Source organism: Anneissia japonica, unplaced genomic scaffold (assembly GCF_011630105.1).
Source record: "Anneissia japonica isolate Jap-2015-1 unplaced genomic scaffold, ASM1163010v1 scaffold284975_len822289_cov185, whole genome shotgun sequence".
Taxonomy (NCBI): Eukaryota; Metazoa; Echinodermata; class Crinoidea; order Comatulida; family Comatulidae; genus Anneissia; species Anneissia japonica.
Window position 1 is genome coordinate 803698 of NW_022699685.1, and position 10481 is coordinate 814178.

Genomic DNA, 10481 nt, shown 5'->3' on the forward strand with positions numbered 1-10481 from the left:
GTTTATGTTGATTTACCTTGGATAGTGGCACTACGAATTGGCTTCACGGACCCCTATGCCTCAGTATTAGTCATTGTCCATATCCCAAAGATAAGATTATCGATAGAAGATGATTCGCCACGCGAACATGAAACAGTGGCGGATCGTGGAACGGTTGGGTTTAGGCACGAAATGTGTTATGTCTATAGCACTTCTGATGGCCGGAAATGGCACTGTCAGAAAAAAAAAAATGAAATTAGTTTTCCTTTATCCCAATTCATTTGAAATTTTGTAAAATTTAGAGCTATTCATGGTTGATATTCCACCAATAAGATTATGGATAGAAGATATGATTCGCCACATAAGAAGTACGCATTTAACAGTGGCGGATCCTGAGGGGGTGGGGGGGGGTAGAAATAAATTTTACAGATAATGGGTAGACACTACCTCAACCCCACCATGGCTGGGGTTGTGGTACTTTTAGATGGTCAGAAATATATAAGACACAAAAAGAATGTAATATTCACTTATTACCCATTTATTTTTAATTTTGTAAAATTTCGAGATTCCTCCTAAAAAAAAAAAAAAGAAGAGAAAATCAATATCCAGAAGCAATACAAGAGCAAACATGCAAACAAGTTTCTGAGGATTGCGACTATCAAGTGGCTCTCCTATACTAAACATTTTTACATAAAGCGTACATAAAAAAAAAACATAAAATATTCTATCAGATCACCAATTAAATATTGGAATTAACATAATAAAACAACTTACAGTGAACGAAGTCATGCATATGTCGAAGGTATTTTATTATTGACAAGGATGACTAGCAGTAAGATGTTTATCGCACTGTTGCAAGACAAGAAAAATAATGGTATCATGAAAAATTGGTAACGCGGACCTTCTGCGGACCCTTTTGACTTGGCGGACCCCCAATTATTCTTTCTTAATTAATGGATTTTTTATGGACCATAGTTAACGTTATTTTCAGACTCGATTTCTTGTTTTGATGAAAGGTTTAAATCTAGCACGCAGCTGTACGTTTAAATAGCGGTACATTGTACCTACGCACGTCTATGGCGTGCCATTAGAGCGAATTAAACGACCAGTTAAAAATCTTGTAAAAAGAAGGATTTACGGTAAAACACATGAGTACGTGATCTGCAATACGATTCAAAAACGTATCAAAGTAACCGTTGTTATCATGTGGTGAACTCTACAATTGTATATCTTTGCCTCTTGTACCCGTTTCTTTGCAGAACAGAATCACACACGGGCACATCGTTTTTCTTTTTTTCTAATGCGAAATTCATCATTTTCATCGACAGATAAAAATCAAAGCAATTATCATGCCTATTTGATTGTGACATCTCTCAATGTGGGCGGTACTGGTACCAATGACGATTTTTATTAATAATGGTTATCATTATAGGCCGCAGGATTCAAATTAATCCATAGATACAATCTAGCATATTGATCACATGGAAATGTTGACTGAACTCTATATAACCTTTGATGGATTTGGGTATGGAGAATCTTACAATAGAATCAACAATGAATGAATTAGATGAACCATTATATGGAAACGTGGGAGCACATATGTATTTAGTTTAAGCACCTGCTAAGCCTGAATGATGGAGCTGATCACGACTTATCAATCTGCATCACAAAATAACTACACTTCATCACACACTGTAACACAGTGACTATACCTTGAAACTGATTTATACTATGTTACTCAGTTGTAAAATTTTACTACTCAATACGCATTTAGTAAGAATGATGTAAAAACATTTTTTTTAAATTTAATATTTACTAAACATACATGAGTTATAGTTAATGTTTATTTCGGAAAATATTCTAAATCAAGTGACGTATAATTGTAAAAAAAAAAACGTCACTAGGGCTATATCAAAGCGGCTCTATATGCAAGTGAATAATAATAATAATAATAATAATAATAATAATAATAATAATAATAATAATAATGACGTTGACGATAATGATGATGGACGAACACGATGATGATGAGGATGATGATGATGATGATAATGATGATGATGATGATGATGATGATGATGATGGTGGTGGTGGTTGTAGTGGTGGTGATGATGATGATGATGATGAATTCATGACATCATAATGTTTGATCAAATATGAGATTAGAATTTTAGATCAAATAATCATATCAAAGTGTTATTACAGTAGATATTGTCATCAGATTAAAATGTTAGATCTGGTAATCATGAGATGAGAGTGTTTTAATGAGTACACAAATGTGGTAACCACTGTGTGTGCGATGAACCATGGAGATATACGGTCAAATCAACAGATAATGATGAGAATTAACTCCTAATCCAAAGTAGTTTTACTATCAAATCCATGATGAAATGGTGATTATAACTTCAAATGTAGTGACATGCATTACGTTCACAAAAAAAAAGTTTAAAAATCATGTCACTATCCAATCATAGTTGAGTCTTCACTGTTCCCTGGTTGAGTGCATTATTATTGAAAGTAAGAACAGAAGAAATTAGAGTACAGTAATTAAGTTTTCGCTTGATCGACATACAAACAATTAAAAAAAGGAAAGAAAATGGTATTAATTAGGCCTATGCTAAAAAAATGTTATCCTGATTTGTAAATTAAAGCTACACACCTATCAATTTAATATTTATTGTACTTTGTAATTTATTATTAGATATTATTATTATTATTATTATTATTATTATTATTATTATTATTATTATTATTATTATTATTATTATTATTTATTATTATTATTAGATATATTTTACTGTAAACATACCTACACCCCAAATCAACCAACACCAATTTCAGTCGAATTAATATTAATAGTAATATTAAATTGATCTCTTATATAGTGTAATATGCTAAAATCTTCTATGTGCTTCACACGACATAAAATTATTTTTAAAAGCCATGTCAAAATGGCACCACAAAGACTCAAAATTCCTATCTGTGAAAGGAAGAAGCAATATTTTGACATTGATTCTCTTCTTGACTGGCAGCCAACTACAGTAGTACTACTTTATGTTGAATTTGGATACATGTCAAACATTCTAGGCCTTTTGTTGTCTTCGATTAGATTGTGTTAATTTCAGTAATATAATCCCATCACAAGACAGCTAGTTTACCAGATGGTAACCGCCATCTATCGGCATAATGCAACCGGTAATCATAGCTGCATGTTCGGAGGCTAGAAATGCAACTGCTGCTGCAAGTTCGTCAAATTTAATTGGTCGTTTTTGAAGTACGTGCAGCTCTTTTGCAAAATCCACCACCTGCAAAAGAAAAAAAAATACCAATTGAAATAACACTCATGAATGTAAAGCAGCGTAAAGAGAAATGTATCCGTTAAAATGTCAGTACTGACGCTTCTCCTTTAGTTCACCAACATTTCCTATTTTCAAATTGAAATAGGAGAAAACATATTTGAATTTACTTTAATTAGTCGTTGCGTGAAAACCTACTGATCACTGTATTACCTGCATTATTAAAAACTAGTAGTACAGCTTGTTAAAGTGATGTAGAACATTGTTAAAAGTGAAACAGGTAGACTATTTATCTAAATGAATGGTACATGATACAACATAATCTCAATACCATGTAAGAGAAAAAAATAATGTCATTTCACACTATGTTTAATTCATTCGGCATACAACAACTTTTAATCCATTCTCCTGCAACAACCCACCCCTTACCACAGACTGGCATACAACTGGATATAATGCTTATATTTACCTGATCATGACTAAAACAAGCAGGATCAAATAGTTTGGTGACTACAACACCAGGGCTGCAAATATTAAAGTAGAAATATTTGGGTTTCTTAAATTGTATTTTAATATGCTTAAAACAAACTCTGAATATAAAATAATTCATGAAGATCAATACAGTAAATAAAAAACAAAACCAATCAGAAGACTACAAATTTAATCCGAATACCAGATTGTTTATTAATAATTAAAACAACATTAAATATTATTTCATTCCTTCGTAGGCCTAATAGAGGCAATATAAATGAATAACCTTTAACCTTTAAAAGTTGTACGACAATTATAGTGAAAATAAAATAATGCTCTTACTGTACAGAGTTTACTCTAATTCCATATTCGGCAAAAGCTGTCAAAATCGGAATTTAAAAAGAGAGATATAACAATATGGATTTTGATTCAACACATTATAATATTATAATACAACAACGTAAACCCCTTCTTTTTGACACCCCTATTTACAGGAACATTTTTCAGCCACGAAATGAGCGAAAGTATATCTTTTAACTCTATGGGGACACCCTTATTAAGGGGACACTTTTTTGCTCAATAATAGAGATTCTACTGTAGTTATTAATCATTACTTCATATTTAGGCGTTTGCCTAACACAACATGCTTTGTGCAGATTAGGATATTCCATTAGAAATTTTTTGTTTTATTACCTTTTGCTGTGTTCATAGTCAGTTGGTCCATACCAGCTTTTGATATTGTGTAAGCGCAATATTTATTCTAAAAAGAAATATACATTAATAATCATGAAAATCGTTTGCTGTTCATATACATACGTTTAAATTTCAATTTGTAATGAATGAATGCGGAACATATTCTTTCAGGAATTGGTATACTGTTTAAAAGAAACGTTGAATGCCAATGGTACGGGGCACCATTTGGGACATTGTTATATATGTCTTTAAACGGGCATTCGGTTGCTACAGAAATAACTATTTACACAGTATAGTTTGTCAGTAATAATTCTGTGATACATAATTATTTCGGTAGCAACAGAATGCCTATTTAAACTGTCGTCGTTCACCACAGGGGCTGTCTGTTTCAGTACACCGGGGTATCCCCCTTGTCTCGAAGGATGTACATACTGGACGCAGGCTTCCCGGAACGCCGCCCTCAGCGGCGAGTGCGAAGCACAACTCAGGGTCAAAAGTGGAACGTGAAATTTGGATATGGTTTCGTAGTCAGATTTGCGAGAAAAACTTCAGCTACCCGTATTTCTCGACTGAGACGTCAGTAGGAGCTGTAATTTGACTGAGACGTCAGTGGGAGCTGTAATTTGTATGGCAAGGAGATTGTGCAACCCTTCATTCGTATTAAGGGAATTTACGCCCAGAAACTTTGTAGTTATTAATATTTTGGTTATAATATTCATTTTTGGTGACGTCACACTCACATTAGTTAGCATGCATACGTCATAAGCTAGATACGTCACCTTTTCCTGGTAAGGCAAACTTTCCCGGCGTGCTTTTTTCATGGATAAACAAACACCACTGCNNNCAAACACCACTGCTTTGCACATGGATGCCTTGCCCAAGCCAGGGCTACAAGAGCCGCATTGTTAGCATTGTATAATACTTAAACAAGGTACCTCTGCAAATGAATTATTCTTAGTTATTTTTTATTTTTTTATTTTAACTTATTTCTTCCGAAAGTGTACTCTCTATCACATATAATTCCACTGTCTTAGTTAGGCCTAGACCTAGTCTTATGCCTCATCGTCCCCCGCTACACAGTACATCAGCAGCCCCTCCCCCATACAGTACAGACGTTTGCTAGGTAATAACGTGATTGCATCTTCCTTCCCAAGTGTTCATGTAACATTGGCATAATTGTTAGCTAACCAGTTATGTGTATTTATTTGTGAAAATGAGTACCGCGGCGTACTCATTTTCACAAAGCATTTGCATCCACTCTTGTAAAGAGCGATTCGAAATAATTGTCTCCATATCTTCGCTAATTAAATTAATCACCGTAATTTAGCTTACACTTATGAATTTAGGGAGCACTTAAAATGTGAAATAATCATTTCACTACCCGACAAACTCTGAACTTTATTCATTCATTAGGCATACATAATAGTTTCATATAGCCTGGGTTCCAAGCCCTAATTTTAGGTTACTTACTCTTTATTGCACTTAGTGCACGCCAAACCTAATTTAATTGGCTCGACTAGAACAAGCTTACCAGCTCCCTTTTGGCTACCTATACTTGAATTAAAACAGTTAGTATATAGTTCTGGCCTGCTGAGAATGACATGGACTGATAACCGGCTATACTTAGAAACCTTGCTTACCGCTAGCTGCTACACAGATTTAGGCCTTTAGGGTAGAATATTGTTAAAAAGGTAGGCTCCTGTAAGTAAGAACCTAAAAATAAGCCAAGCCTCTACTAGTCTAGGTTAGGCCTACTACTACTCCTGACTCCAGACGAGGCCTGAGCCATCCTCCTGGAAAGTTAAAGTTTTGTTGTATTTGTATGGTATGCCATCTAGTCTAATCTTGTTTTCGCCATTGCAAAAATTAGTCTTACTAGGGTCTATTCTAAATATTTTAGGCCCGTTTTATTAGGGAGGACTATTTAAATTTAGTCATGCCTAACTAGTCGACGCGAGTGACTCAGTTTCGTGGCTCCAAAAATATGAACATTGGTTAAAATAGTTTATTTCGGTCCGCCCATTTATCCAAATACGGAATATAAGATTACGTCATTCTTTTGGCATCCTGGTGCCTGATTTCAGTGTTTTACAAGTCGCTTATTCCGTCTGTCTCTAATAAATTAACTTTCTCGTTGGTGGCGCTGTCCAGAATGAGAAAAATAATAAAAATAAGAGAATTGTGGCAAGTCTAAGTTTCATATTGCTGTACTATATACTCCAACATCACTGGCGCATGGTAACTACCAACTGACTGCAGACCATTTCCGGTCACACATTACTCTCCATAACACAGCACCCCCTAGTTCTGTCCCCTCTGGGTTCTTTATAGTGCAGTGACGAGCCATTGTATACACTGGGCCACGGTTTATAGTCTTTATCCGGGAAGACTTGTTCTACCACCAGAACCATAGCGTGCCGTTCGAACCAGCACCGATATTATGGCTATAGCTTGCGGCGCCCCTGCCATTCCACTCTAGTGGGTATTTTCTGTGTGCAGCTCAGAGTTCTAAGTTATGTGGAGAGTGCTCAATTTTAATATCTCTTATTATTACAGCTTATTTATAGCTATTATTTATTGCTTTATCTCGCTTATTGTTTCAGTGTTTTTCATATGGCTATTGCAGTATATAAAAGTTTATTTTCATTGTCCAACTTTCCATTTATAAATGCCTGACTTTACGGTCTAATCGTCTATGTGACAGGCTAAGTACTGTTACGGCGATTAGGTCAGACACGTTCAATGGCTACTGAACCTCAACCACATCATTTGTTGTCTAGAAAAAAATAGAAAAATACTTACAGGTGTTAAGCTTACACAGGATGACACGTTGACAACATTACCTGTTAGATAAAATCCTGTATTTTGTAACTCCGTTTTGAATAAAATATACATTTACATTGTTTATTGCTTCAACTCAATTCTGTAATTGGCAGCTTTCGTTGCTGTACAAATTTTGAGCAAATAAAACAAAAATAAATAAATAAATACAACTAACATATCAAATGAAATTATCTGTTTTGGCTTTTACCACCTTTTCTTCATCTCATGCAAATTCCATTCAAAATTGTAATGTTGCCTATGTAGTAAAGTAATGAATCTGCCAATGGCGGCACCAGCGTCTGAAATCGTGTGGGGGTAGGATGTGAGTGACAAGGTAAAATTTTACCGGGAACGCTTCTAATGTGCTAGTTATTTTTACTTTATTACAAATATAAAAAGTTTGTTGAATGCATTGTTTTTAAGGGGACAATGGCTTTGAGTGACAGACAGACTGATCGGAGCAATTAATTTTGTTGGCCAATCTTGCAATATTATTTTTTTCCGGCAAAACTGTGGGGAGGGGGAAACTGGGAAGTGGGGAAGGGAAGAAAATCATCTGGAGGTAAATTACCCCTTGCATTCCCCCACCTCGTAGCGCCGCCATTGGAAAGTGCAATGTTAGATTAGTGTTTTTAGTGTTATACCTTTTGATTCTTTGAGAAACGGTAAGGCTGCCTGTGATGCAAAAAATGCCGATCTGAGATTGGTTGACATGATAAGATCGTAGTCCTCTAATGTGGTCTCAGCTATCTCCTTAAAACTTCCAACTCCGGCGTTGTTCACCTATCAACCGCCATAATTATATAAGAGCAATATCAAAATAATAATATCTAAAATAATAGTATTCAACCGCCATAATTATATAAGAGCAATATCAAAATAATAATATCTAAAATAATAGTATCAACAACTGTAGTAGGTTTATAACAAACCAAATGGTGTAATACTGTAGTATAACGATAACATAATGATACTAATGATATGTACTAGGTCCACTAAATAATATTAGTAGTAAGCTACTAGATTTCTCATTTCAAGGTGTCACGTTTTGTAAGGCGGGGTCAACAATGATGTAAAAGTTTATTTATGGAACTCCATTTTAGCACCTATTTTAACCTACAGTAACCAATGTGTTGACTTAAGCGACACATAACGTTGTATTGTAAGTTATCTGACTACCGTATACATTACTTTTAACATTGAATTAGACCTATGAAACAACAGACCTTCACAGTGAATTAACTAAACTTTAAACATCTATTGGAACGTAAGTCAGCAAAACAGTTTCAAATGTCAAAACAGCGTTTTGACACTATTTTTCAAAATTTCAGTGCAAATTAACGTTATGTATTGAAATAATAAAAAACTAGATTTAAACTCGTTACGTTGACCCTCAGAAAGCGCGCGCGGTGCTGATTGCAAAGTTTTATATGTTAAAATATGCTTTAATTAGTTTTTGTTTTTTTTAAAGAGTACCGTAATTTTTTCGAATTTTAAAAGATTTACACATTCGTACGCACACGTCTTGACACCCGGCACAAATGGCACGAAGAGTTGACTCCTGATATGAACACAGTGTCAGGAACCCAAACAAAATATGTAACAAAACGTATTTTCTAGCTTCATTACGTGCTGTGCGAGTGGAAATGAACGTCCGGCGCGTTAGTTATGGGAAGGTTTGGAAACCTGAAAATGACCTGAAACGTTCTTTAAATTATCTGAAAAGTGATATTGAGAATTTTCAAATTTTAACGCACGCGCACGTCACAATGTGTGCGTTTACGGTAATGGCACACGAAATTAAACATTGTCAAGTGTTTTTAAAACCGCCTGTTGGTTGGCAATGCCACACGAATTTTCCCTTCATATAACGTATCAGTCTGATAGATCGAAATACAGTCTGCCGCCCTCTTGTATTACTTTTAACATCTTTTAAGAAAGAGAGATAAAAGGGCTCCAAAAATTCATTTTTTGACCATGATCACGTTATCAAAATGAAAAATAAAGGGACACTTCCGAAATCGAATTGTCTCAGCTATAACATACTCACAGGATTGAGATAATCTAACAAGAATAAGCGAGATACGTTCAAATTAGTTTTAAAATAAAGACGTATTACAAAAGAAAATTCATTTCTTTTAAATTCAGATGACAATAATATTCCCATGTTATGATGACATCCGATCAGCGATAATGATCTATAAAATCATATATACAATTTATGTGCTTTCAGAATATGTAAGAAAAATTGGGGTTACCACTCATCGTAAGGAAATATAACTGATTAAAAATAGGCACAATTTTAAGCATACTCTATAAATGTTGACGTACGCGCACGTTAAGACGTGTGCTTAAAGGAAAATTGAGGTACCTGACATTCTACCTTGACCTGAAGTGTATGCCCATTAAATATGATTCAGAAATGACGAATAGTTAAGATGATTATGAGGTCTTTAATGTTTTGAGGAAAGAAAGATGAGGGGGGTCTGAAAAAACGTTAATTTTGACCATGATGACGTCATAAAAGTGTAAGAAAATGTCACATATATGAAAGAGGATTGTCTCAGCTATAACATACTCAAAGGTGGGAGACGATCGATCAAAGATAAGCGAGATACACTCAAATGCGTATTTTCAAAAATGACGTCATAGATAAAATTCAGTTTAAAAAAAATTCAGATGGCAATATGATGACGTCACAATGTCCGATCAGCCATAATGTTCCATAAAAGCATATTTACAACTCATGTGCCTTCAAAATATGTAATAAAAATTGGGGGTCACCCTTCATCCTAAGGAGCTATAACTGATTAAAAATAGGCATAATTTTAAGCATATAATAGATTTGAACTCGTCACTGAGGACGAGTTTGGTGATCCGCCGTACTTTGACCCTCAGAAAGCGCGCGCGGTGCTGATTGAAAAGTTTTATATGCTAAAATATGCTTTAATCAAGGCAATTCAACAGAAGGACGCACATTTCGGGACATCAGAGGCTACGTTCAGACCTGTGAGATACGCCAGGCGTATCTAACGCCAGGCGTACGTTAATCCATGGCGTAACTAGCGAGATTTCCAGACTGGGCGATTAATGAACGCTAGCGTAAGTATTCGCGCGAAATATTCGTATTCGTAATTCGCGCATTTTATTTTCTGTTTACATCTAGGTTTATTTTGATTGGTCAAATCTTGGCTGAGTTCAAAATCACCGATGCGTGAC

At 35.0% G+C, this 10481-nt stretch overlaps 1 protein-coding gene across 1 annotated transcript; it reads right to left on the reverse strand.

Moving 5' to 3' along the window:
* Positions 1-2336: 2336 nt before the first annotated feature.
* LOC117103094 (L-xylulose reductase-like) lies at positions 2337-8077 on the reverse strand. Its single transcript, XM_033243594.1, has 6 exons — positions 7907-8077; positions 7242-7282; positions 4440-4506; positions 4089-4125; positions 3745-3799; positions 2337-3284 (listed from the first exon to the last, which is right to left on the reverse strand). Exons 1-6 carry the CDS (start codon positions 7974-7976, stop codon positions 3129-3131), a joined length of 426 nt encoding a protein of 141 aa, XP_033099485.1. The 5' UTR covers positions 7977-8077; the 3' UTR covers positions 2337-3128.
* Between the last annotated feature and the right edge of the window lie 2404 nt (positions 8078-10481).

Coding starts and splice junctions, on each gene's coding strand:
- LOC117103094 (XM_033243594.1), bottom strand. CDS start 7,976: ATGTCAACCAATCTCAGATCGGCATTTTTTGCATCACAGGCAGCCTTA. Junction 4,126..4,439: donor GACTATGAACACAGCAAAAG/GTAATAAAACAA, acceptor CGATTTTGACAG/CTTTTGCCGAATATGGAATT. Junction 3,285..3,744: donor CTTGTTTTAGTCATGATCAG/GTAAATATAAGC, acceptor TTTCTTTTGCAG/GTGGTGGATTTTGCAAAAGA.